Here is a 27396-nt window from a genome sequence, read left to right on the forward strand (position 1 = left end):
AAGGCCTATTGCACGAATCTCTTCGTGTAACAGGCCTCTAGTATAGTCAATAATACTGTAATAACTGTTATGACGTCAGGTGGGTACTAGTGATTACTTCATAAATTATATAAATGTCTAATTACAGTTTTCAGATGTAATACTGTACATCAACTGTAACTGAAAAATTAAAAAATTATTTATAAAAAATACAGCAGAGATATGAGTTCAATCTCATAGGAAGACAAGGTGAGTCTCCTTTCTGAACAAACAAATAACCCCAAGTCGATGACAACTATTTCTCTGAATCAAAGTCAGATTAAAATCTAGTGAATTTACCTGACCTCAAAAACAAAAATGATTTTTTAAAAGGTAGCTATTCCTCAAATAAGAAAAATCAATGTCATAAACACAATTTCCCTAGTTTTCTGAAATATAAATGGCCTGTATTTCATAATCCCTTTTAAGTATCCATGTTATTATGTTTTTGTTTTTAGAATTATCAAATGTCATGGATATTTTCCAATAATAAAAAGATATATTTTTAAAACATAAACTTTAACATTTTATTTTTCAATTATAGCTGACATACAATGTTATATTAGTTTCAAGTTACAATATACATTTGTATACCTTATGAAGTGTTCACCACAATAAGTCTAGTACCCACCTGGCATCTTTCATAGTAGTTGCAATATTATTAACTATATTCCCTATGTTGTATTTTACATCCCCATGACTATGTCTGTAATTGGCAACTTGCACTTCTTATCCCTTTCACCTTTTTTGCCCAGCCTCCCAGCCTCACTCCCATCTGGCAACCATCAGACTGTTCTCAGTATCTGTGAGTTTGTTCCTGTTTTGTTTTTTAGATTACACATATTATATGGTATTTGTCTTTCTCTGTCTGATTTATTTCACTTAGCATAACACCCTAGGTCAATCCCTGTTAGAAATGGCAACATTTCGTTCTTTTTATGGCTGAGTCATATTCCATTGTGTGTGTGTGTGTGTGTGTGTGTGTGTGTGTGTGTGTTATCTTTTTTATCTATTTGTCTCCATATCTTGGCTACTGTAAATAATTCTACAATGAACATAGGGTGCTATATCTTTTCAAATAAGTGTTTTCAATTTCTTCGGCTAAATACTCAGAAGTGGAATTGCAGGGTCATATGGTAGTTCTATTTTTAATTTTTTGAGGAATCTCCATGTTTCCATAGTAGTTGTACAAATTATAATGGTTGTACAAATTATAATCCCAACAGTGCATGAGAGTTCCCTTTTCTCCATATCGTCCAACACTTGTTTGTTGACTTATTGATAAGAGCCATTCTGACAGATGTGAGGTGATATCTCACTGTGGTTTTCATTTGCATTTCCCTTATGATTAGTGACACTGAGCATCTTTTCATGTGTCTATTCAGGCTATCTGGATGTCATTTTTGGAGAAATATCTATTCAGGTCCTCTTCCCATTTTTATTTTATTTTATTTTTAAATATATTTTTATTGATTTCAGAGAGGAAGGGAGAGAGATAGAAACATTAATGATAAGAGATCATCACTGATAGGCTGCCTCCTGCACACCCCCTACTGGGGATCGAGCCCGAAACCTGGTCATGTGCCCTTGACTGGAATCGAACCCGGGACCCCTCAGTCCACAGGCTGACGCTCTATCCACTGAGCCAAATCAGCTAGGGCATCCTCTTCCCATTTTTAAATTGGATTTCTTTTTATATTGAGCTTTATGAGTTTTTTATATATTTTTTATATTAACCCCAATATATCACTTGCAAATAACTTCTCCCGTTCAGGTAGGTTGCCTTATTGTTATGTTGATGGTTTCCTTTGTGGTGCAAAAATGTTTTTTAAAATTTGGGGGATTCTTTGTTTGTTTGTTTGTTTTAGAGAGAGAAGAGAGCAATGGAGGGAGGGAGGGAGAAGGGGAGAGAGAGAAAGAGAGAAAGAGAAACATTCATTTGTTGTTCCACTTATTTATGCTTTCATGGTTGATTCGTGTATGTGCCCTGACTAGGGACAGAACCTGAAACATTGGCACATCAGGATGATGCTCTAACCAACTGAGCTACCCAGCCAGGGCCTGCAAAAGCTTTTTAGCCTGACGTAGTCCCATCTGTTTATTTTTGATTTTGTTGTCTTTTGAAATAATATATTTTTTCTTTTTTAAAAATATATTTTTATTGATTTCAGAGAGGAAGGGAAAAGGACAGAGAGATGGAAACATCAATGATGAGCCTGGTTGGCATGGCTCAGTGGTTGAGCATCAACCTATGGACCAGGAGGTCACAGTTTGATTCCCAGTCAGGGCACATGCCCAGGGTGTGGGCTCTATCCCCAGTGTGGGGTGTGCAGGAGGCATCTGATCAATGATTCTCTCATCATTGATGTTTCTCTCTCTCCCTTTCTCTTCGTCTCTGAAATCAATAAAAATATGTTAAAAAAAAAAAGAAAATCTATAAAAAAATTTTTAAAAAGAAGTATGAATGATGAGAGAGCATCCGCTACAGGGGATCAAGTGGCAACCTGGGCATGTGCCCTGACTGGGAATCAAGCCTTGACCTTCTGAACAGACATATAGACCAGTGGAATAGAATAGAGAGTCCAGAAATTAGCCCGAACCAATATGCTCAATTAATTTTTGACAAAGGAGGCATGAACATACAATGGAGCCAAGATAGTCTCTTCAATAAATGGTGTTGGGAAAATTGGACAGATATATGCAAGAAAATGAAACTAGACCACCAACTTACACCATACACAAGAATAAACTCAAAATGGATAAAGGACTTAAATGTACGACAGGAAACCATAAAAATTCTAGAAGAATACAAAGGCAACAAAATCTCAGACTTATGCCAAAACAATTTCTTCACTGATACAGCTCCTAGGGCAGTTGAAACTAAAGAGAAACTGAACAAATGGGACTACATCAAAATAAAAAGCTTCTGCACAGCAAAAGAAACCATCAACAAAACAACAAGAAAACCCACCTCTTGGGAAAACATATTTGCCAACGTCATATCTGATAAGGGCTTAATCTCCAAAATTTATAGGGAACTCATACAACTTAACAAAAAGAAGATAAACAATCCAATCAAAAAATGGGCAAAGGATCTAAATAGACACCTTTCAAAAGAGGACATTCAGAAAGCCAAGAGACATATGAAAACATGCTCAAAGTCACTAATCATCCGAGAGATGCAAATCAAAACAACAATGAGGTACCATCTCACACCTGTCAGAATGGCCATCATCAACAAATCAACAAACGACAAGTGCTGGAGAGGATGTGGAGAAAAAGGAACACTTGTGCACTGCTGGTGGGAATGCAGACTAGTGCAGCCACTATGGAAGGCAGTATGGAGGTTCCTCAAAAAATTGGAAATGGAACTCCCATTTGACCCTGTGATCCCACTACTAGGAATATATCCCAAGAAACCAGAAACACCTATCAGAAAGGATATATGTAACCAGATGTTCGTAGCAGCACAACTCACCATAGCTAAGATCTGGAAACAGCCTAAGTGCCCATCAGTAGATGAATGGATTAGAAAACTGTGGTACATCTACACGATGGAATACTATGCTGCTGTTAAAAAGAAGGAATTCTTACCATTTGCAACAGCATGGATGGAACTGGAGAGCATTATGCTAAGTGAAACAAGCCAGTCAATGAAGGAAAAATACCACATGATCTCACTCATTCATGGATAATAAAGACCATTACAAACTTTTGAACAATAATAGATACAGAGGCAGAGCTGCCTCAAACTGATTGCCAAACTGCAGTGGGAAGGCCAGAGAGAGTTGGGGGGCAGGAGGGAGGGGAGTAAGAGATCAACCGAAGGACTTGTATGCATGCATATAAGCATAACTAATGGACATAAGACACTGGGGGGTAAGGGAGGGTAGGGGTGTGTCAAGGGCGGGGGGGAAAAAAAGGACACTTATATAATACCCTTTGTAATACTTTAAGCGAAAAATAAAAAAATATTAAAAAAAAAAAAAAAAACAATTTGACTAAAAGCAAAAAAAAAAAAAGCCTTGACCTTCTGGTTCATAGGTCAATACTCAACCAGCGGGCTGAAATAACATCTTGAAAGGTGTTCACTAAGTAATAGACTGTGCCCTCATCTGGCTGCTCTATTTTGATATATATGTAGTGCTAAATGCCATGTTAAATTGATTCAGCCAGAACAATGACAAGCACAAGAATATTATCATGTTAATTTTTTTAAATTTAGAAACAATCATGAACTTACGAACAGCTGGAGTATAATACAAAGCAGTTCTTTCTGGACCGAGGTGAGTGAATTGCTGACCCTGATGCCCCATCACTTTTAGCTACTTTAGTGTGTATTTCCTATGAATAAGGACTTTCTCCTACAGAACCACAATACAATCATCAGAACAGAAAATGAACACTGATGCACTATTGCCATTTAACCCTCACACCCACCCAAGTTTGTCCCCATGAAGCCCTTAACAGCAGACAGAGGTCACCGCTGGCATTTAGTTATCATGTCTCATTAGCTTCATTCAGTCTGGAATGACCTTTTCACTGTTGAAGAGTACGAGCCAGATAATTTAGAGGATGTCCCCAATCTGTCTTTGTCTGATTAGCTTCAGGTTATGAATCTTTAGCAGGAATAGCACAGATATGGCTACATCATATCATGTGTGCATAATTTTGAACTGTCCCACTACTAGTGATGTTCACTTTGATCACTTGATTTAAGGGGTATCTGTCAGGAATCTCATGTGAAGTTACTCTTTTCCCCTTTGTAATTAATTGTATTTTGTGGAGAGCTACTTTGTGTTTTGTTGTTTTTTGTTAATACCAGAGGATATAGTTTCCATTGATATTTAGAGAGAGTGGGAGGGGGAGAGACAGAGAGAGGGGAAACATCAATGTGAGAGAAACACATCCATCAGTTGCCTCCTGCACACACCTTGACCAGGTTCAGGGACTGAACCTGCAACCAAGGTACGTGCCCTCGACTAGAATTGAAACCATGACCCTTCAATCCACAGGCCAATGTTCTAACTAATCGCTGAACCACACCGGCTAGGACTGGAGAGCTACTTTGAAACTATGTGAAAAACTAGCTGTCAATATATTCGCTTATTTTTTTATATCAGTGAGAACCCATCATCTCCCATTTCACTCAATGGTCTATAATCCATTACTATTATTTATTTTGGTCTTAAACTGTCCCTAGTTTGGCCACGGGAAGCCTTCTCAAGCTGGCTTCTGTGTCCTTTTGACAGATCCCTTTCATTCTTGGAGCACTTCCTTGCTTTCTGGCACAACAAGATCTTGCACTTCTTGTCCCCCTTCTTACCCTGCTGAGGCTCTGGAACCCCATGCTGGGTCTCCCAGGCAGCATTACCATTTTATAACAGGGTCTTTTTTTAAAATATATTTTTATTGATTTCAGAGAGGAAGGGAGAGGGAGAGAGAGATAGAAACATCAATGATGAGAAAGAATCATTGATTGGCTGCCTCCTCCACGTCCCACAATGGGGATCGAGCCCACAACCCAGGCATATACCCTGACCAGGAATCAAACCGTGATCTCCTGGTTCATAGGTCAACGCTCAACCACTGAGCCACGCCAGCTGGGCTATAACAGGGTCTTATAAAAACCTATCAATCTGAGAATGCTGTACAACTCTCAGCAAATTATTTTATGCCTATCCCTGCCTGTGTCTACTGAATAAAATGAATCCTAATAATGACTAAATACCTACTTTATGCCAGAGACTGTGTATGACACACAGTTTTAATGAATGCTCAAAGGACCCTATGTGGCCATTCTCCCCATTTTACAGATCAGGAAAGTGAGGCACAGAGAGGTTAAATAACTTCCCTAAGATCACATGGTGGGATTCAAACCCAAAATAGTCTGAGTCTAGAATGCCCCCCACTATCTGCCTTCCAAATGAATGAGCAAATAATAATTGATCAGTGATCATGCTATTTATTACAGTACTGTATAGAATTAAGAAAATCTAGAAATTATTTAAGGCACAGCAATGAGGAATTGGTTAAAGTATGAAGTGCCCATAAAATAGGGCATTATTTATTAAAATAATTGAAAAATTTAATAGTATTATTAAACTATTAAAATTGACAAACTTTTAATAACATGAGTTGTTTGTATTTATAATAAGGGGGGGAAGTAAGTGAGCTAAATATTCTAGCATGTTCTGTAAATTTTTCATTTCCTTACTAACATATCCTTCTTTGTAACAAGGGCTAACTTTTTGTTCTGTCTTATGGAGGCAAGAAATCAATTAATCCTCACCCAAGGATATTTCTTCTATTGATTTTTAGAGAGAGTGGAAGAGAAGGAGGGGGAGAGAGAGAAAAACATTGATGTGACAGAGACACATCGATTGGTTGCCTCCCAACCGGGGCTGGAGATCAAAACTGCAACCCAGGTACCTACCCTTACCCAGAAATCGAACCCACAACCCTTCAGTGCACGGGCTGATCTTTATCACCGAGCCACACTGGCCAAGGCAGAAATCAATATTTTTAAGGCAAGGCACAAAAACATTACATAAAAGCAAAGTAATCTTACCAAAATATCTTTTATTGCAATTCTCATCACTTTTTCAGTCTCGTTTATTTCCAGAGGTCTAGCAATTGCTTCTGTTCTCAGTTCCTATGGGAAACAATGAAATAAAATTACATATGTTTTCAGAAGAGGAGTTCTAAAAACCAATTTCCAAATCTAGAAACAGCTTACAGACTGGTTCCTAAAAGTTTAATTAAAACGTGGATCTCTGATGCAAAAACATTTCAACCATCACCTTCTCCAAATGTCTTCTCTAATTCTACTGCCCACCTGGCCTCTCTCCAGTGCTCAAGGCCTCCTTTTCAGCTACAGGTCCCAGGTCCCCATAGCACCATGGGCAACTTACCATCCCTCATTTCTCCTAAATTTGCTTCTTTACCTGCATTCTATTTAGGGGACTCCCAAACCAAGTACAGCTTAACTCGCTGTCTGAATCACCTGCCAGCCTCTACACTCTTTCTTTTTTTTTAAATAAGTCTTTATTGTTCAGATTATTACAGTTGTTCCTCTTTTTTCCCCCCATAGCTCCCCTCCACCCGGTTCCCACCTCACCCCATGCCCTTACCCGTCCCCCACTGTCCTCATCCATAGGTGTTGGATTTTTGTCCAGTCTCTTCCCGCACCCCCCACACTCCCTTCCCCCCGAGAATTGTCAGTCCACTCCCTTTCTATGCCCCTGATTCTATTATATTCACCAGTTTATTCTGTTCATCCGATTTTTTATTCATTTGATTTTTAGATTGACTTGTTGATAGATATGTATTTGTTGTCACTCTGTTGTTCATAATTTTTATCTTTACCTTTTTCTTCTTCTTCCTCTTCTTAAAGAATACCCTTCAGCATTTCATATAGTACTGGTTTGGTGGTGATGAACTCCTTTAGCTTTTTCTTGTCTGTGAAGCTCTTTATCTGACCTTCAATTCTAAATGATAGCTTTGCTGGGTAGAGTAATCTTGGTTGTAGGTTCTTGCTATTCATCACTTTGAATATTTCTTGCCACTCCCTTCTGGCCTGCATAGTTTCTGTTGAGAAATTAGCTGACAGTTGTGTAGGTACTCCCTTGTAGGTAACTGACTGTTTTTCTCTTGCTGCTTTTAATATTCTCTTTGTCTTTTGCCCTTGACATTTTAATTATGATGTCTTGGTGTGGTCCTCTTTGGGTTCCTCGTTTGGGGTCCTCTGTGCTTCTTGGACTTCTAAGTCTATTTCTTTCACCAGGTAGGGGAAGTTTTCTGTCATTATTTCTTCAAATAGGTTTTCAATATCTTGCTCTCTCTCTTCTTCTGGCACCCGCATAATTGGGATGTTGGTATGCTTTAAGTTGTCCCAGAGGCTCCTTACATTATCTTATTTTTGGATTCTTTTTTCTTTTCTGGTTGAATGTTTTTTGCTTCTTCATATTTCAAATCTTTGACTTGATTCTTGGGATCCTCTAGTCTGCTGTTGGATCTCTGTATGTTATTCTTTATTTCAGTCAGTGTTTGCTTAATTTCTAATTGGTCCTTTTTCATATCCTTGAGGGTCTCACTAAATTTCTCGGAGGTTTCTAGAAGATTCTTGAGTAACCTTATAACCATGGTTTTGAACTCTATATCCAGTAGTTTGCTTTCCTCCATTTCTGTCATTTGTGACCTGTTTCTTTGTCTCTGCATTTTGGCTGCTTCCCTGTGTTGATAGAGTAGCTTTGTGTGCTAGGTGTCCTATAGGGCCCAGTGACTCAGTCTCCCCAGTTACCTGAGGTGGAAGCTCTTGGTGCACCCCTTTGTGGGCTGTGTGCATAGTTTTGTTGTAGTTAAGCCTTCATTGCTGTTGGTATCACTGGGAGGAATTGACCTCCAGGTCAATTGGCTGTGAGGACCAGTTGTGTCTACAATGGGAGAACTGCTGTGCTGGAGATACCCTTATGGGGCAGGACTTGCTTCAGTGGGGCTTTGGTGCTGAGTCTGCCCCCTGAGTGTATCTCTTACGAATCTGAAGAGTTATAATCTGGTGTGATCTCACTTTGACCACTGGGTAGACTGGCTCTTGGATCTCCAAGGAGGTGCAAAGTCAGCCACTGCCTGAGGCCACCCAGCAGGAGCTACAGAGAGATCTGCAGATTCCTCCTCTTTGTTTGGGGTTTGGAGGTGCCCAGATGAGGCACAGCTGTGAAGCAATGCAGGCTGCTGAGGAGCCTTAGGCCTTCTTTTGGAAGCTCTGGGGTTCTTTGACCCAGCTGCAGTTTGTTAGGTTAGGTTGCAAAAGGCCAGGCCATTCATACACAAAAGCCTCTGCTCACAGCTTGGGTGGGGTTGTAAATTGAGTGGGGCATGGTCTCAGGGAATCACAGGGTGGTGCAAACAGCAATGGTTGCCCATCGGCCCTGCCCCGGATAGGTCCCTGGGTCTCTGTGTCCCGCGGCCCCGTGCAGGAACAATGAACGCTGTGAGCACCTCTGAGAGAAATCCGCCTCGTGTTCCAGTCCGATGCCACACAGTCCAGTTTCTCTCCGTATGAGTCTGGGTCCCCAGAGTCTCGCCCGGAACTGGAGTTCAGAGCAGTCGGGAGTTTGTATCACCCTCCTGATTGAAAAAGACCACAGCGTACCCAGTTGCCAGCCCGTTTCACGCGCCTCCATACCTCCGCTCTTCTGCACCTCTGCACCTCCTACCTGTCTAGATGCGCTTTTCTCTTTCCCTCTAGTTGTCGAACTTCCACTCAGCCAGCCTTCCCGTGGTTCTAGATGATATCCGTTTTGTCTTTTAGTTGGAGTTTTGATGTGGTGTGTGAGGCAGCAAGTTCAGGTGTTCACCTATGCCGCCATCTTGGTCTTAAGTCTACAATCTTTCTTATGATTAAGTTCCTCTAAGTTGACTATCATTGACAACTGCAACCAGTGAGAAAAGTGGCCTTTGCCCTGCCCCTAGCATTAATCATGGACCAATCAACACTGGGAACATCTGAGATATGGGCATGCAGTTATGAGATTCCTGAATCACTTTATCACACTCTGTCTTGTGCTTCTTTGACTCCACAGTGCACCTCATCTCCCCACTGGTAGAAAACTTATCAAGAGAAGGGATTAAGATTTACTCAAGGCTCAGTGCCTTGTCTGTGATTGGTTTTGTTCCTCAGTGAATGTGGTTTGAGTGTATGAAAAACAAATACTGGCTAGGGGATCTTCCTCAGATCATGACTGTACACAGAATTTGAGAAGGGTCTCATGGCTTCCATGGCAACAGTTCAGCCACTGACTGTTTCATCAATTCATTATGGAAAGGTGCTAAAATCTCACAATAAACGCATCACTCTATTCCACTGACAAATAGCAAGTGACCAGCTCTTGTCTCTAGGCCTGTTATGAACATGTATAGACATGTACACTATAAACAGAAAACAGTAAAAGCCTGAAGTTGCCTCATTAGTTATCTAAATTAGCTATTAGACATTAGTGGAAGTTTTGTTCTGCCAACTGCACTTCAGCAGGTGGCAGCCACTATATCAAAAGCAGGGATGGTGACCTGGCACCCAAGTCTCCCACTCTAGTGTTCTCTCCTGGGCAGAAATGAAAAGCAAGAGGAAAAAATACCATAACACTGTAGCAGCAATGCCAGAACACAGGCAAGGAAGTGAGAGAGTGGTCATGGCTGACGTACCTGATGGGAATGGAATGAATTAAATGTATTTAATTTAAAAACATTAGATGAGAGCATGTGTCCTTAAGTGCCATAAATCCTTACAGGTAAAACTAAATAATATTCCATTTTTTCTTAAACCAGTGGGCCCCAAATTTTGCTGCACTCTGGAATCACCTGGAAATCTTTACAAACCTGATGCCTGGTGCTCACCCCGACATTCTGACTCATTGATTTCTGGGACAACCTGGACATCAGGTGATTTAAAAGCTCTTTAGGAGCTCTATGGAAGTTCTCCAGAACCACACTCTTAAATAGCTCCTTAAACATGATGGAGCATACTCCTTGAATGACATTAGCTAGAATAGGATTGCAAGTAAACTTAAACTGTTAACATAACTTTAACTGATTGGTAGTGACTGCCTAGATTACTGGTTCCCAAACATTGCTGTGCGTTAGAATCATACAGAAGACTTGTAAAATCCCCAATGCCCAAGTCACATTTCATACCAATGATATCAAAATGGAAAGCCAGGCATCCATAGTTGCATTGGGTGATTGCATTGGGCAGCAAGGTTTGGGAACCATCATGGCTCAGAAGAGGATTTTGTAGAGAAGAATGTTGAGGCTGCGTTCACCAACAAAAGCACCATGATCAATAACGTATGACAGGGACAAAGGAGAAAAGTCTCAGCAACATGCCACATACTAGTATTTGCCATTCCTGAACCAGAAGTCAGAGTTATTAAAAAATAGACCAGTGCTCACTGAAGCAGGAATAGCAACAAACACTATATATTACTTTCTCACACATTATATCATTTAATCAGGTACAGTTTAATAAAATCAGAAGAACAGGGGCAAAAAGAATTAGAAAAGAAAACCTTGAAAATCTGCTTAGCTGAGAAAGTAATTAAGTTATCTAAGCACTGCTTACCCTCAACTCTACCTCCTTGCCCAGCAAGTCATACAGGGATGCTCCTTTGTAGGTGATTTCAGAAGCAAGCTGCCTGGCAGCTTTCAAATCTGCAATCTGGAAGGAAAATATAAAAAACAGGAACCTCAGTGACAGGTTTTTAATAGGCATTCAGAAAAAAACAGTCTAATACCAATCCCTACCTCCAGTCAGAATACTTGACTACAGAACACATTTTCCACAAGACATATCCTTACATCCTGTGGAAGAGAGCTTGGAGGATACCAGTTTAGGAAACACTGATCTAAGTACAAATTAGAGCAACTTCAGGTCTCCTTAAAAACCCAAATGTCAAGTCAAATGCAATTGACCTGCTTCCTATTTGGACTAGGTCACCATAGGGGACCCCTACAGTAGTGAGAGACAGGGAGGGGCAATCTGAGGGACACATTTCCTAGTGCAGCATCCTGATGCCTTCTGTTAACCCTTTTGTCCCCTCATTCTCTGCCTTTAGACTGCACTTCACATGACTGCTGCGAGGTTCAAATGAGTTAACATGCAATAGTACCCAGCTCCCACAAGGGTGGCAGCCATTACTATGAAGATGATGATGATGATGATTTAGCATCTAGCCCTGTGCGCAACTTCTTTCTTAGGATTTGCATGTCACCTCTTCTTCCTCGAATATGTTAAATTTTCAGAGTCCAAACAAACATCTCCCTGCTCTGCTCATGCTCCCTCTCCCAAACAACAAATCCCCAGTGTCTCTTTTTTTTAAATATATTTTTATTGATTTCAGAGAGGAAGGGAGAGGGAGATAACAAGATAGAAACATCAATGATGAGAGAGAATCATTGATTGGCTGCCTCCTACACTGATCTCCTACTGGGGATCAAACCTGAGCATGTGCCCTTGACTGGAATCGAACCCAGGACCCTCCAGTCAGCAGGCCAACGCTCTATCCACTGAGCCAAATCAGCTAGGGCCCCGGTGTCTCTTTTTGATTATCAAACCATCAGCAACGACTCTCAATATTCATTCACAGCTAACTTTCTTCCTATTTCCTTAGTCCTCTAGGAGTCTGTTCCTGCTAGCTCTACTTCTACCTTACTAGCAACAGGCTTTCAGTAAATAGTTGGATTAATTTATTATGACTTCTGCTTTTATTCAAATGCTGATTAGTACAAAATTGACAAACTGCCCTCATTCAAGGGATAAGGAAAGAAGTAGATCTATGAGTATATGACATGTTCCATTTCAGAGTGAGAAATACACATTTCATCCCTCACTACAAGCCGTTCATTGTCCTTACCTTTGAGCCAAGATCAAACTTGAATTTGCTGATATCGTCCTCTCCTATTTTAGAGTTCTCCATCCCTTTGGTCTTCATAGCATTATAAAGGACAGAGGTGATCTTCAATAGTTCTTTCACTGCATACCCGTCTGCTTGATAAAGCTTCTTAGTATTGAGTTTTATATGTGCTTTTGTGGCCTATTTTCAGACCAAAACAAACAAACAAACAAACAAACGCCTTTTCCATGTAGAATAGAATCTAAACCAAATGTCATGTAGGTAAAATGAAAATGTCTCTGCCAACAATTGGGATATGACCTGATTATATTAAGAATCAAACTTTCAAGTGACTCATACATTGCAAGTGGGTATGTAAACTGATACAACCCTTTCTTTTTTTTTTTACTGATCTAATCTTGATGGAGAGCAATTTGGTAAAAGACAACACAATTACAAATACACATATCTTTTGACCTAGCAATTCCAATCCTGAGAATTTATCTTAGAGATGGATACAGTAACAAAGGAAATGAGATGCATATAGGTTATCTGTTACAGCATTGCTTCAAAGAGCAAAGGTTATATACACCTAAATGCCTATCCATATAAATTATATAAATTGTGATTTATCCAGGCAAGCGGTACTATTCGGGTGTTAAGAGAGAATAAGAAGTTCTATATGTATTTGGAAAGTTCTCCAAAATGTACCATTAACTGAAGAAGCAAGATTCTAAACAGTATGCCACCATTTGTGGAAAAAGAAGAAAAAGAATTTATATCCTATTTGCTTACATATGCATAAACTCTGGAAAATATTAATAGTGGTTACTGGGAATGGAACTGGGCAGAAGGCAGACAGGATAGAGGATAAGAAGCCACTTTACTCTATCATTTCATAATCTACAAAAATTCTTTTTCTGAACCATGAAATATTATAACCTATTCAAAAATAAATTAAAATCTTAACAAATACTGAATTAAAACGAAATACTTTGCTGGAAAAATGGCTCTAAAGAAACCTGGTAATAGAATAGGTTTAGAAACTTGAAAGAAGCCCAAACTAGGACTTCTTTCTAACATATTTAATTTTACAACTCCATCAAGTAAGCAGGAACTAACCATGAACTGGGCAACTGCCTTAATAAAGAAAACTCGGTCTTGTTCCGTCTCAACATCAGAAAGTATGTCAGTCTGAGGTTCATACCTATGAGAGAGAACCAGACAGACACAGAGAGAAGACATCAGTTAATTACTATAAAGTCCACGAAAGAGAAAGGGGGCAACTGAGAGGTCAGTGGATCTGTAACGAGAAGCTCTCTGAGTCCCCTGCGAAGTCAATCAGATTAAGAAAGACTTCAAAAGCAACACAAAATACCAAACTTCCAAGGGAGCAAATCCTCACCCCAAGAATAGGTTTAACTAATTTCAAAAATCAAATTTGGGGTTCAGCTTACAAAATTAAATTTCTCAGACCTCAAAGTTTAATTAAAATAATCAGAACGACTACTTGGGCTGACAGCCCTTGACCCAGAGCTAACTAGTTAGCTCCGAGAAGAAGCAGAGTTGTTGGAGTTACTTTCTTCATGTTGTTAATGACCCACCAGGAGTCAACAGCTGCAGCCCTTAGTGTCTTTCTGTACAGCTTGCCAGTAAGAAGCGTTTTTACATTTTTCAAGGATTATAAAAAACAAAACACAAGCTAGAATATGCAAGAGAGATCTTGTGTTGCCTGCAACACCTAAGGTCTTTTTTTCTTTTCTTTTCTTTTCTCTTCTTTTCTATCTTCTTAACAAAAAGTTTGCCAACTGCAAATGTTAGATTCTGGGTTTTACACACAAATTGAAATTGAAATTATTTCTAATCCAGTGTACTCATTAAGATTGTATATGGAGGTACCTTGTCACTCCCTGATGAACGTGAGGGAATGGAGAAGAATTTGGGCCCCATTGTCTGCTTCCTACTGAGAAATAGTCTCCCTTTTCCACTCACTGGTATATTTCGATTCCCACACTCTTTAAAACTCAACTGATTTTTAATAGGTTACACCTAAATCTGTCAAACTCAAATTTTATTGAACTCTTCCTTTAGCTTCACAACAATAACCTGTTTCTAGGTGGCTAATAAATAAAATTGAGTATTGATTCTTAGACTACAATAAAGTGCAATTCTAACCTTTTCACAAGCCAGAGAAGAACTTCAGATACAAGTCCAAAATTTGGTGTGCGGAAATTTTCCATAGAAATATGTCGAGGGTATCCCAAGGCTCTCATCATCTCTGTAAAATCTGTCCACGGTAAAATACAATTCAGTCAATTCATTGTCAAACAACAACTAATTAACTTACTTTCTCTGCCTCCCCTCCTTATCCCCAGTCTATTGACAGTTTTAGGGACTATTTATCAACTAAGAGGGAAATAAAAAAGTAGTTAAAACTTAAAATAATCTGCTTCCTGAAAAACATTTAAAGTGCCCTGGGAGAAGTGGAAGCTGTACATTAACATGGGGTTTAGAGATTGGGTATGAATTTAATTTCTCTTTGATCTCTCTCTTGAATATCTTCTTACCACTAAAAATGAGAAATACCTGATCTTATAAAATGTCATAAATAAAAATATTTTAAAATGTTAACAGTGATATTATGGGGGTGGTGATGGTGGTAGGGTAAAGTTCATGTTTCTGAGTTGTCTTTTTTTTTTTCTTTTTTTAGTGAGCACATAGGAACTTACTAACAAATTTTAAAGATTAGTTGCACTGTATCTAGAAAAATCTTAAAAAGAATAGTTGAACTATAGAGCACTAGATTTATTATAAAACATTAAAAAACAGTAATACTAACACTTTTGATACTGGAGGTGGCTGTCACTAAGCTTTAGGCAGAACTTGGAAATGAACACAACAAACAGGTTTTGAGTTCCAACAATATGCCAAGATCTACATTCAGTGTGCTCAAGGCTATTTATGTCTGTCCTCGCTCTTCTTGAAGGTAGATGTTCAAAATGTCCCAATAAGTCACAAAGAAGCTACCCAGGCATCAGAGGTTAGGCTGGATTTCACCAGATCGCAAAAGAGAAGGCACTGAGGGCCTCTGTCACTGTTTTTTGGGAAATCTGAATAGAGTGATGGAAAAGAAAGCAGCAGTCTTCCCGTCACACAGTCAGGCATTGCCTAAATACTTCTTCCCACTAAACAGTAGTTAAGTTCTGTTCATTATGCAGCATTTTCAAAATGAGTAGGATTCTTACCATATATTGCACAATTGTATAGCATTCATTTAATGTCAAAATGTTCAGAAATCCCCTTCTTGTACACTCTTCCCAATACAACTCCATTCAGTGTCCCCTAGCAGAGTGCTCTCTCTAAACTACCAGGAAAGAGAAACTTGTCCCTACAACATACAGTCACCAAGAACCTTCAAATCCCAGAGGGAATAATTCACGCTATGGTGCTAGTAGGTGTATTAACAAAATGTGATGATGCCTCTTCCTGAATATTTACATTGTAGAAAAAGAGCAACTCATAACTGAAAGGAGTCATCTTTATTGGTGAAATTCTGGGTACCAGCAATTTAGTTATAAAACTGGCCTTACAGATCACAGCAAACTGGCAATCCCTGTTACATCTATGGAAGTGGAGCCAGTCAGCTGAACTGCTTCTGATTCAGAAAATGACACTGTATAAAAGGCAAGAGATTTTTTTTTATCTTCACTTGAGAATATTCTTTACTGGTTTTAGAGAGAGAAGAAAGGAGAAGTAGAGAGAAAAACATGGATTGGCTGCCTCCCGTACACACCTCAACCGGGCTCGAACCCACAAACTAGGTATGTGCCCCGACCTGGAATCGAACCCACAACCCTTCGGTGCACCGGACGATGCTTCAACCACCTGAGCCACCCTGCCAGGGCAAAAGGCAAAAGATTTGATTCACACAGCACTATGTCCCCATCCTTGGTTCCGCCAGTTCTGGTTGTGTGGCCTAAAGCAAGATACTTTACCTATCTGTGCCTCAAATCCAGGTATTATACCACCTACCTCACTGTTCAAGTGAGGACTAAAATAAGAGAGTGAATGTAAAATGTAACAGGCGTCCCCCCAAGGAATAGTAACTAATTCTCATACCCATTCTTCCACGTCCCCAGCCTCCTAGCAAAGGCATTGGGGTTCCGTTTCCCTCATCCGCCCCTTTAGAAAGTATGAAGGCTTTGGAGGTTAGACAGCCTGAATTCAAACTCCAGCGCCAACTCTTACCACCTGGGTGAGTCCTCTCTGTGCCCGTTTCCTCATTTCTAAATACAGAAGCGTGTTTACAAGAGTAAATAAAATGATGCACACACACACAGAGAACATTTACCACCTGGAAGATTGTAAAGATTCAAAAAAAAATGCCAGCCGCAATTATTATTCAGCCGTCCCGTCCGCCCCCCCCCCCCCCCTCGGTTTTATTGTTCGTTTCTCAAGGCTCTAACCTAACTCGGCCCCAAAACGGTTTCTGCGTTTTCCAACACGGTAGCGACGTGGCTATACAAATCAATTAAAATCAGGTAAAAGTAAAACTTCAGTTCCTCAGCCGCACGAGCCACAGCCAGTGGCAGATACAAAACTTCCCATCACCGCAGAAAGTGCTGAGCCAGGGCCGGGGCGCTCTGACCGGGACGCGGGGGGCGGCAAAGGCCAGGACCGCAGAGGCCAGAGGGGCTCGGCGGGGCCTGGAGGAGAGAACCCGGCGGCCGGAGCCCCCGTCTCTTGGGAGGCCCGCAGGTCACAAGGGGCAGGGTTGCCTTACTGCGGAGGTCGCGGAAGGACATGGCGCTCTGGTCCCCGCTAGCCCGGAGTCTCAGACGCCCCCAACTCAGTGCTCAGGTGTCTCTATGGCAACGCACGGAGCTCTCTACGGCGCGCAGCAGGGCCCAAACAAAACGGAAGGTGAAGCGGTCGGGCTGCGCGCGCACGCGCAAGAGAAGGGGAGGCGGGCTTGTGGATGCCTCGGAATCCAGGACGGAGGTGCGGGATTACCGCCCGACGGGGAGCTTCAAACCGCAGGGCACCCGAGCCCCTTTTATCCCCCTTCAGCATCTTGCAGAGAGACATTTGACACTGGCTGACACGTCCTAAGCACCTATTATGTATCTGAAACTATGCTAGGCGTTCTACATACTGCTTCCCATTTCCTCAACTCCTCTTGAAAGAACGCACGATACTGTCACGAAGCTGGGTATCCCTTGCCCAGCACACTTCTCTCTGGCATGTGTAAACTGCTAGCTGTGGCCGCGTCCGAAGCCCCCGAACACAGACCGCAGCTTTAAAGGCCATAACCCCGAACTTCAGATGGTAAGCCGGGGCTGACCGCGGTATCGCGAGAGCGTGTCAGGCCTGGAACTGCGCAAGCGCACCGGGCTTGTTCTCACAACAGGCCGGAAATCGGTCTGGGTCCTCGCGCGCCGGCGGTTGTCCTGGTAACCGTGCCCTCAGTCGGGGAGCGTTTGTGCGCCTTGTTGGGGGACGGGAAGGCTCCAGGGTGAGGACCGCGCCCCAACTCCCGGCCAGATCAGCTGGGGCCTCAGCTGGGAGCCCTCCCTCGGCTGCCCTGGAGGAGGACAGGTGAAAAGAAGAGCTGGGAGATGCAGTGAGCTGAGCTTGGAAGGATGGGCGAGGAGGAGGGACTGCCAACCGCTGCGATGCCCTCCGCCCCCGTATCGGTGTTGGCGAAGTAACGGACACATAAATGCGCAGACGGTAAAGAGGGCCCCCAAATACATCCACACACATGTGGTCAGTACGACAAAGGTGACGGAGCACTTCAGTGGAGAAAGAATAGTCTTTCAATGAATGGTTTGAAACAATTAACAATTGGAAATCCAAGTAAATGAACCTTCACTATTACCTAAATATAAAACCTAAAACTGTCACCTTACAAGAAACTACTGTTTATATCAAGTGCTCAATAAAGTATTTTTAAGTTAAAAAAAAACAACCCTAAAACTAACTTTTCTAGAAGATAACTTACGGGAACGCGTTATGACTGGATTAAGCAGGATTTCTTAGATACACCAAAAAATTTTTAAGTAAACTGGACTTCATATAAAGTGAAAACTTCTCTTCAAGACACTTTTCTAAAAATGTATTTGAATTGATTTCAGAGAGGAAGGGAGAAGGGGGGAGAGAGAAACATTGATGAGAGAATCGTTGATTGGCTGCCTCCTGCACACACACACACACCCTCCCCCTCCTCAATGGGGACAGGGCTGGCAACCTGGGCATGTGCCCTGACCGGAAGGAATCCAGCCCTGACCTGCTGGTTCATAGGTGGATGGTCAACCACTGAGCCTCGCCATTTGGGTAAGGTACTTTAAGAAAATGAAAGACTAGCCCTCGTCGGTTTGGCTCTGTGAATAGAGCATCAGCCTGAGGACTGAAGTGTCCCAGGTTCAATTCCAGTCAAGGGTACAATTCCAGTCCTGGGTACCTGCCTTGGTTGCAGGCTCGATCCCTAGCCCGGGTGCGTGCGGGAGGCAACCAATCCAACATGTCTCTCTCACATTGATGTTTTTCTCCTCTTTCTCTCCCCCCTCTCCCCTTCCTTCCACTCTCTCTCAAAATCAATGGGAAAATACCCTCCGGTGAATATTAACAAAACAAAGAAAATGGAAGGATAATCCACAGTTTAGAAGAAAATATTCACAAACCATCTGATGAAAAGTTTTATCCAGAATACATAACGAACTCTCAAAACTCAATCCAATTAGGAAGTGGACAAAAAATGTAAACAGATACTTCAAAGAAGAAGATATATGGCAAATAATAAGCAAAGCAAAAGATGCTCAAGGTTATTAGTCCTTAGGAAAGCACATATTAAACCACAATAACATATCACTAGATAGTTATTTGTATGGCTAAAATAACAAACAAAAGCCTGACAGTGGGAACAGCTTAAAAGGATGTGTACCAACTTGAACTTTTGTTATTGCCTCCACCATTTTACATTCCCACTAGTAGTGTAGGAGGATTCCAGTTTCTTCACATCCTCATTAACATTTCTCAATTTATTTAAATTTAATTATATCCATCCTCATGGGTAAGTAGTTATCATATTGTGTTTTAAATTGTATTTCCCTAATGACTAATACTGTTGAGCATCTTTTCTTGTGCTTGTTGACAGTTTGTATATCTTCTTTGGAGAAATATCTATTCAACTTAACCATTTTAAAATTGGGTTGTCTTTTTGTTGTTGAATTATAAGACTTCTTTATATATTCTGCATACTACACACTTATCAGATATATGATTTGCAAATATTTTATCACATTCTCTAAGCTTTTACTTCTTGAGAGTGCCTTTTGCAGCAGCAACATTTTAAATTTTTATGAAGTCAAATTTATTTTTTCTTTCACTTGTAGTTTTGTCATATCTAACAGTTCATTGCCAAAACCAAGCTCATGAAGATTTATGTTTTCTTCTAAGAGTTTTTAGCTCTTACATTTAGGTCTTTGATGCATTTTGAGTTAATTTTTGTACATGGTGTGAGATAGGGGTCAAACTTCATTCTCTTGCATGTGGCTATCCATTGCCCCAGCACCATTTGTTGAAGAAATTCTTTACCGCTTTGAATAGTCTTGGCACTCTTGTTGAAAATCAATTGACCATAAATATATGGCTTTATTTCTGGTCTCTCTAATCTGTTCCATTGGTTGTGATGTCTATCCTTATGCTGGTTCCATACTATTTTGGTTAAATTTAAATTCTTTTTAAAAATTGTTTTTGGTTATTTGGGCTCCTTTGTAATTCCACATGAATTTTAGAATCAGCTTTCCTGTTTCTGCATAAAAGACCATTGGGATTTTCAAAGTATCTGTAGATCACTTTAGGGAGTACTGCTGTCTTAACAATATTAAGCCTTCAACTCATGAACAGGAATGTTTTTCCATTTTATAAGTCGTCTTTATTTTTTTCAGCAATGTTTTGTAGTTTTCAGTGTTATCTTGCAATTCCTTGGTGAAATTTATTCCTGTTTTATTCTTTTTGTTCTTTTGCCAGTGTATAGAAATACAATTTTTTAAAAAATATATTTTATTGATTTTTTACAGAGAGGAAGGGAGAGGGAGAGACATAGTCAGAAACATCGATGAGAAAGAAACATAGATTCAGCTGCCCCCCACATGCCCCCCACTGGGGATGTGCCCACAACCCGGGTACATGCCCCTGACTGGAATCGAACCTGGGACCCTTCAGTCCCCAGGCCGACGCTCTATCTGCTGAGCCAAACCGGTTAGGGCTAGAAATACAATTTTTGTGTTGATCTTATATCTAGCAACTTGCTGAACTTTATTATTAGCTCTAATAGTTTCGCTGTCTCAAACAATTTTGAGTGTGAACTAATTTCTCTATGTAAGATCATGTTATCTGTGAATTGATAGAATTGAAAGTTTAACATTAATTTTTCAGTTACAGTTGACATTCAATATTATATGTTTTAGGTGTATAGCATAATGATAAGACATTTATATAACTTATAAGTGATCCCCCCAATAAGTCTAGTACCCACCTGACACCACTAATAGATACTACAATATTATTGACTATACTCCCTAGGCTTATGTTACATCTCCATGTCTTTTTAAAAACTAATGAGAGAGAGAAACACCTGTTTGTTGTTCCACTTATTTATGCATTCATTGGTTGATTCTTGTATGTGCCCTGACCAGGGATCAAACCCGCAACCTTGGTATAATTGAGCCACCCGGCCAGGGCTCCAATGACTATTTTGTTAACTGCCAAGTTGTACTTAAGCCCTTCGCTTTTTTTTTTAACCATGTCCCTCAACTCCCCATCTGGCAACTATCAGTTTGTTCTCTGTATCTATGAGTTTCTGTCTTATTAGTTCATTTACTTTGTTTTTTAGGTTCCACATATAAGTGAAGTCACATGGCATTTGTCTTTGTCTGTCTGACTTACTTCACTTAGCATAATACCCTGAGTCCATCCATGTTTTCATAAATGGTAAGATTTCATTCTTTTTATGGCCTAGTAATATTCCCCATATATACAACATCTTTATCCAGTCTTCTATCACTGGACAGTTAGGTTGCCTCCATATTTTGGTTATTGTGAATAATGCTGCAATGAACATAGGAATGCATATATCATTTCAAATTAGTATTTTGGATGTCTTTGGATAAATACTCAGAAGTGAAATTGCTGGGTTATATGATAGCTCTATTTTTAATTTTTGAGGACTTCATACTATTTCCATAGTAGCTGCACCAATTTGTAATGCTGCTAACAGTGCAAAAAGGTTCCCTTTTCCCCAAATCTTCACCAACACTTGCTGATTTAATAACAACCATTTTGACAATTGTGAGGTGATGTCCCATTGTAGTTTAAATTTGTATTTCCCTTATGATTAGTGACATTGAGCATCTTTTCTTATATCTTACAAGAGGCCTGGTGCATGAAATTCGTGCACTCAGGGGTGGGGGATCCCTCAGGCAGGATTGCAAGAGGGCATAGGCCAGGCCGAGGGAACCCACCAGTGCATGATCAGGCCGGGGAGGGAGGAGGGAGGTTGGCCAGGTGGGAAGGGACCACAGGAGGGCTACAAGGCTTGTCCAGTCTGGCTCCCTCAGTCCCTATAGGTTGGACCCCAGCAGCAAGCTAACATACCGGTCGGAGCATCTGCCCCCTGGTGGTCAGTGCACATAACAGCGACTGATCGACCAGTCGACTGTCTGCCCCCTGGTGGTCAGTGTATGTCATAGCGAGCAGTTGAGTGGCCTTAGCATATCACTAGTATATTACGCTTTGATTGAACAGACGACCAAACGACCAGACACTTAGCATATTAGGCTTTTATTATATAGGATTAGCCATGTGTATATCCTCTTTGGAGAAATGCCTATTCAGGTCCTCTGCCCATTTTTAAATCTTTTTGGTGCTAAATTGTATGAGTTCCTTATATCTGGATATTAACACCTTATCGATGTATCATTGGTGAATATTTTCTCCCACTCAGTAGGTTGTCTTTTTGTTGATGGTTTCCTTTGCTGCGCAAAAACTTTTTAGTTTGATGTAGACCCATTTATTTTTTTGTTGGATTGTTTCCCTTGCCCGATTGAGACATAGCCAAAAAATGTTTGCTAAGAGCAATGTCAGAGTTTACTGCCTGTTTTCTTCTAGTTTTATGGTTTCAAGTCTTACACTTAATCAATTTTGAGTTTATTCTTGTATATAGTGTAAGAAAGTGGTCTAGGTGTATTTTTTTGGCATATACCTGTCCAGTTTCCCCAACACCATTTATTGAAGAGACTGTCTACCTCATTGTATATTCTTGCATCCTTTGTCATAGATTAATTGACCATATAGATGTGGGTTTATTTCTGGGCTCTTTATTCTGATCTATGTATCTGTTTTTATGCCAGTACAATGTTTTGATTACTATAGTCTTGTAGTATAGTTTGAGATCAAGTAGCACAATACCTCCTCCAACTTTGGATGTTTTTTTTTTCCTTTTACAAGCAAAAGTTTATTTAGAAGGTCACAGAGGTAGAAAAAGTGAGCCAGCTAGGCTGCATGGTCTCAGGAAACAAGTTATAGAGTCAAAAAAAGGGCCTTTATAACTTAGAAGAAAGGCAAAGGTAACATGCCTGGGGAAATAAGAAGGGGGAAAGCATGGGAGTGCTCCAGAGAAAGAGCACAGCCCAACTTTGTCCTTCTTAAGGTTGCTTTGGCTGTTTGGGGTCTTTTGTGGTTCCACATCAAGTTGAGGATTGTCTAGTTCTGTGAGAAATGCCCTAGTGTTTTGATAGGGATTGCTTTGAAACCATAGATCTGGGAAATAAGGACATTTTAATGATGTTAAGTTCTTCCTGTCCATGTATATACTTCCATTTATTTGTATCTTCTTCAATTTTTCAAGTACAGCTTTTTTTACCTCATATGTTAAATTTGTTCCTAAGTATTTTGTTTTTTTGATGCAATTGTAAATGGTATTGTTTCCTTAATTTCTCTAATAGTTCATTATTAGTATACAAAAATGCAACTGATTTCTGAATATTAATTTTGTACTCTACTATTTTATTGAATTTATTTACCATTTCTAATAGCATTTCTCTATATATGTAGTTATGGCATCTGCAAATAATGAAAGTTGTACTTTTTCATTTCCAATTTGGATGCCTTTTATTTGAAAGTTTTAACTTTTTAAGAAATTGTTTCCCAAAGTGGTGGTGCCATTTTACATTCCCACCAGTAGTATATAAGAGCTGTAGTTCCTCCTCAATATTTCTTCACATTTGGTATGAGCCACACAATACCCTTACTTTACTTATGGGGAAATAGTTTAAAAAGTTGTGACTAAAAAAAACCCAAACCAACTTGTGACTTACCCACTCAGAACCACCTTATCAGCGTGCTCAAAGCACTGACCCAGGTTTCACTAAGTCTGTACCCCTAAACCTCATTTTCCAACCACAGATGCGGAAACTGAGATTCCCATGAGGTCACCTCTGGAAGTGACTCCTCAGCCTGCAAGAGCTGAGTCTGTTTTGTATGGCCTGTCCCAAGCCAGAGGGACCAGGAACCTCCCCTCAGGTTCTGCCCCGTTCCCTTGCTCTCCTCCCACCTTGTCTCTGTCCAGGCCATAATCCTACCTCTAACTCAGGGGGTCCAGGAAGGCTTCCCTGTGACATCACACAGCCGGTTGCTAAGGGAAACCTGTAGACCCACCCCCTAGGCAGGGGAGAACAGAGCCCTGCTGCACAGGAGGCTGGGCCACTCCTCCCCCACCAAACTGGCCCTCAATGGAAGCCTTGGTCTGTGCGTTCTCTGAGCTGCACATAAGAGAAGGTGTGGGGCTATGGGAAAGAATGGCAGGAAGAGAGATGTACTACTGTCCTGACGTGGGCCCAAAGCCACCAGGGACATGTATACTTGGGAGAGAGGAATGGCCACTGGTCCAGGACGTGTGACCTGGACTGTGTGATTCTGAACCCACTGTGAAATTTCTATACCACAGTGATCTAGGTTAGGGGGAGAAATGGGTCTAGTATGGTCAGTGGTTAGAGCCCATACACTGAAGGCTCATGGGTTCGATTTCCGGTCACGGGTACGTACCTGGGTTGCAGGTTCAATCGCCAGTCCAGTTGGGTCGCCTGTGGGAGGCAACCAATGTGTCTCATTCACATCTCTCTCTCTTTCCCACTTCCCTCCCCTCTCCTCCCTTCCTTCCACTCTCTCAAAAAATCAATGGAAAAAAATATCCTCAGGTGAGGATTAACAAAAAAAGGGGGAAGGTGGCAGGAGGACTTGAAGACCTGAAAGAGAATTTGGTGCCAAGGCTAAGGCTTCTCAGACCTCCCTGTTGGCTGGGAGAGGAGAGAAGATTAATACCTTGGGTCAGGGGAGGCTGGAGGCAAGGATTTTAGTCCATTTGACAGACAGGTAAGCTGAGGTTTGGCAGGCTGACATGGAGCCCATCACATGAGCATGTGATGTGTTGTCCTCCCATCATGGCTGCTGTGGCCTGCTGGACACCACCCTCCTGCTTTCCCCTCCACAGATTCCGTGAGCTGGGCCCAAGGACTCCCCAGTCACCCCGACACACCATCCAACATCTACGAAGGAGGGCTGGGGGCCCAGCAGCAGCAGTGTCCCAGTGCCCAGGGAAGCAAGCCCAAGAACTTCCGGCTGCGCCATCTCCGGGGCCTGGCACTCTACCTACCAGGCCACATGCAGCCTGCTGGCCAGTGTGAGAGTCACTGGCTGGGCCGGCTCATGGCTGGGGGCTGCCTCCCATGGCCTGAGGGCATGGCCTGGCCCCTGGACCTGCCACAGGGGACTCTGAACCCAGGTAACAGCCACCGTTCAGCCCTTCTGAAAGCTCAACTGCCCAGGGACAGCCTGGGAAATACAGGTGAGCACCCGTCTAGGTGATGCAGGAGGGAGAGACCCAGGGAAGGGGTGGGTTGGAGACTCAGTTGGATGCAGATGGGCCCTGCCCCACTCCCAAGCCTCAGGGTTTCTGTGCCATCTCTGCAACTGACAAGCTCCCCCACTTCTGGCTGGGCCTCATTTTCCCCATTAGTAAAATGAAGGGTTTGGGTCAGATGAAGAACTTGAACCGAGTTTCCCTCTTCCTCCTCCCTCCCTCGTGGATTATCTTTAAAGAGACCCTCCACCCCCACCCCTTCCACTCCTGTTTTAAAGGATGTCAGGTTCTAGAGGGGGCATCATAGGATAAGATAGGCTGGCAGCCTCCCCTTGGGCCTTCCAAGTAACTCCTCCCTCCCCTTTCCTCAGCATCCAGTACCAGCATGGATCCAGCCAAGGGTGCCCCCTCCCAGCCTGGTACCCATGAAGGCTTGGGGTTCCGGCCCAAGAGATCCTGGGAGGCCTCAGAGGAGCCCACCTGTCCACTGTGCAAGAGAATCTGCTCTGGGGCTCTGGAGAGGCCGTAGGGATCCGAGCGGTTTTCACAGCTCAGGACAGGAGGGGAAAGATGACCCAGGAGGTGGCGGAGGAGGCAGGTCCAGAGAGGAAGGGCTCAGCCCCACCACTAGCCCCCTCCAGATGGAGACACCTGCAGATGCCCAGCACCAGAGCCTGGGCCAACCTTGGGAAAACTCGAGGGGAGGAAGAGGAGGTCCTGAGGGAGGGACAGAAAAAAATAGAAGCCTGGGCATGCCCTTGCAGCCTGCTCCAACTCAAGTAAACCACTTGTACCTGGGAGGCCGGGCTGAGTGGAGAGAGGGGCTCCCAAAGAGACTGGGGAGCCTGCTGGTCTAATCTCAATAAAAGCCAAAGCCCACATGCACCTTTGTCCCTCCGTCTGTCATCAGGCCAGTTCCATTAGAGAAACAGCCCCTTGGCACCTGTGTTTCTGAGAGCAAGTTTCCATGTCCTGGCCCTGTTGCTATTTGGGGCCAGATCATTCTTTGTGGTGGGGGCCATCAGGGGTGTTGTAGGATGTTGAGCAGTGTCAGCAGCCTCTACCCACTAGATTCAGCTAGCTCCCTCCTCCAAACTGTGACAACCAAAAGTGTCTCCAGATAGTGTCCAATACCCCCTGGGGGTAGAATCACTCCTGGTCTATGTCACTAGGCCTCAGCCCTGTGGGGACAGGATGGGAAGATCAAGGTTGGCCTCTGACCCTCACTGTTTGGCTGACTTCCAGTCCTGGCAGCCCAGGTTGGAAGCCCCTTTGGGGGGCTCCTGCCATACCCAAGTGATAGTGTCTATGATTCTGGAGACCAGGAGAGCTGGGTTCCTTCCAGACTGCCCCCAGGGTTCAGATCTGAGGATGCCCAGTCTGTGGTGGCCTCCACTGGGCCACATCCCGGTGGTCTGACCCTGTGTATTACTTCCTGTCTTGACTTGGGACTGGCTCTGGGTCTTGCTTTACCACAATAGATGTGGTAGAAGTAACTTGGCATCACTCTGGCATGAAGGAAGCCTGGTGGCTTCTAGTGTGTGTGTGTGGGGGGGGGGGGCAGGTCAGTATCCACATAAAGAGCCTCCACACGGTGGGAAACCAACCCACACCAGGGAGGCCACCACTGCCCTCTGAACCACCTTGGGAGTGCATCCTTCAGCCCGTTGAGCCCTTGCTGAAGCATGGAGGGCAGACAAACCACAGCCTAGTCTCTCCCTCAAGGAAGGACATCTGCTGCAGCTGAGTTGATCTCTAAACGGTTTTTCCCTAAACCTCCCAAAGCTTTTTTGAAAAGCACTCCAAAGAGGCTGACAAGTGGAAAGCCATGGCCATGGCATGCTGGGGACAGGGAACTGATGTGAAGGAGCACCCAGGGCCTCAAACAAGCAGACATTTGTGGAAATGCACACTGACCAACCTGGGGCATCCTCACCCCATTCCCTGAATGGCCAGTGGGTTTGGAACTGGGCCACCAGGAGCCAGTCTCAGCCCTTGGGAGCCTATCCTTGAAGCCTGATGGGTTGGAAGGGCACAGTTACCTTTAGGACCATGGTCACCAGAACTCCT

General features: G+C 42.3%; 2 protein-coding genes across 10 annotated transcripts in view; one reads left to right on the top strand and one right to left on the bottom strand.

Annotated features, from left to right (window-relative positions):
* CLUAP1 (clusterin associated protein 1) overlaps positions 1-17734 on the bottom strand; it is a 54653-nt gene extending 36919 nt beyond the window's left edge. For 5 of the 8 annotated variants that reach the window (XR_002829712.1, XM_014457311.2, XM_006090441.3 and 2 more), the window contains exons 1-6: positions 17191-17294; positions 14583-14694; positions 13530-13614; positions 12429-12608; positions 11138-11233; positions 6590-6673 (exon numbers count right to left, since the gene is read on the bottom strand). Coding sequence is in view for 7 of the 8 variants with exons in the window: in XM_014457311.2 (XP_014312797.1) it covers positions 6590-6673; positions 11138-11233; positions 12429-12608; positions 13530-13614; positions 14583-14694; positions 17191-17212 (579 nt within the window). In the remaining variant the exon portion in view is untranslated. The other 3 variants (XM_023755267.1, XM_023755265.1, XM_023755268.1) reach the window with 3 other exon arrangements.
* Positions 17735-17818: 84 nt separating this feature from the next.
* CUNH16orf90 (chromosome unknown C16orf90 homolog) lies at positions 17819-26209 on the top strand. Of its 2 annotated transcripts, XM_023755270.1 has the most exons (4): positions 17819-18140; positions 21304-21401; positions 24958-25311; positions 25698-26209. In XM_023755270.1, the coding sequence occupies exons 3-4, from the start codon at positions 25128-25130 to the stop codon at positions 25853-25855; spliced, it is 342 nt and encodes a 113-aa protein (XP_023611038.1). In that variant the 5' UTR covers positions 17819-18140; positions 21304-21401; positions 24958-25127; the 3' UTR covers positions 25856-26209. The 2 variants fall into 2 exon arrangements, with proteins under 2 accessions (XP_023611038.1, XP_023611037.1); XM_023755269.1 differs by lacking the exon at positions 21304-21401.
* The last annotated feature ends 1187 nt before the right edge of the window (positions 26210-27396 follow it).

The sequence above is a fragment of the Myotis lucifugus genome, unplaced genomic scaffold, assembly GCF_000147115.1.
Source record: "Myotis lucifugus unplaced genomic scaffold, Myoluc2.0 scaffold_72, whole genome shotgun sequence".
In the NCBI taxonomy this organism is placed as follows: Eukaryota; Metazoa; Chordata; class Mammalia; order Chiroptera; family Vespertilionidae; genus Myotis; species Myotis lucifugus.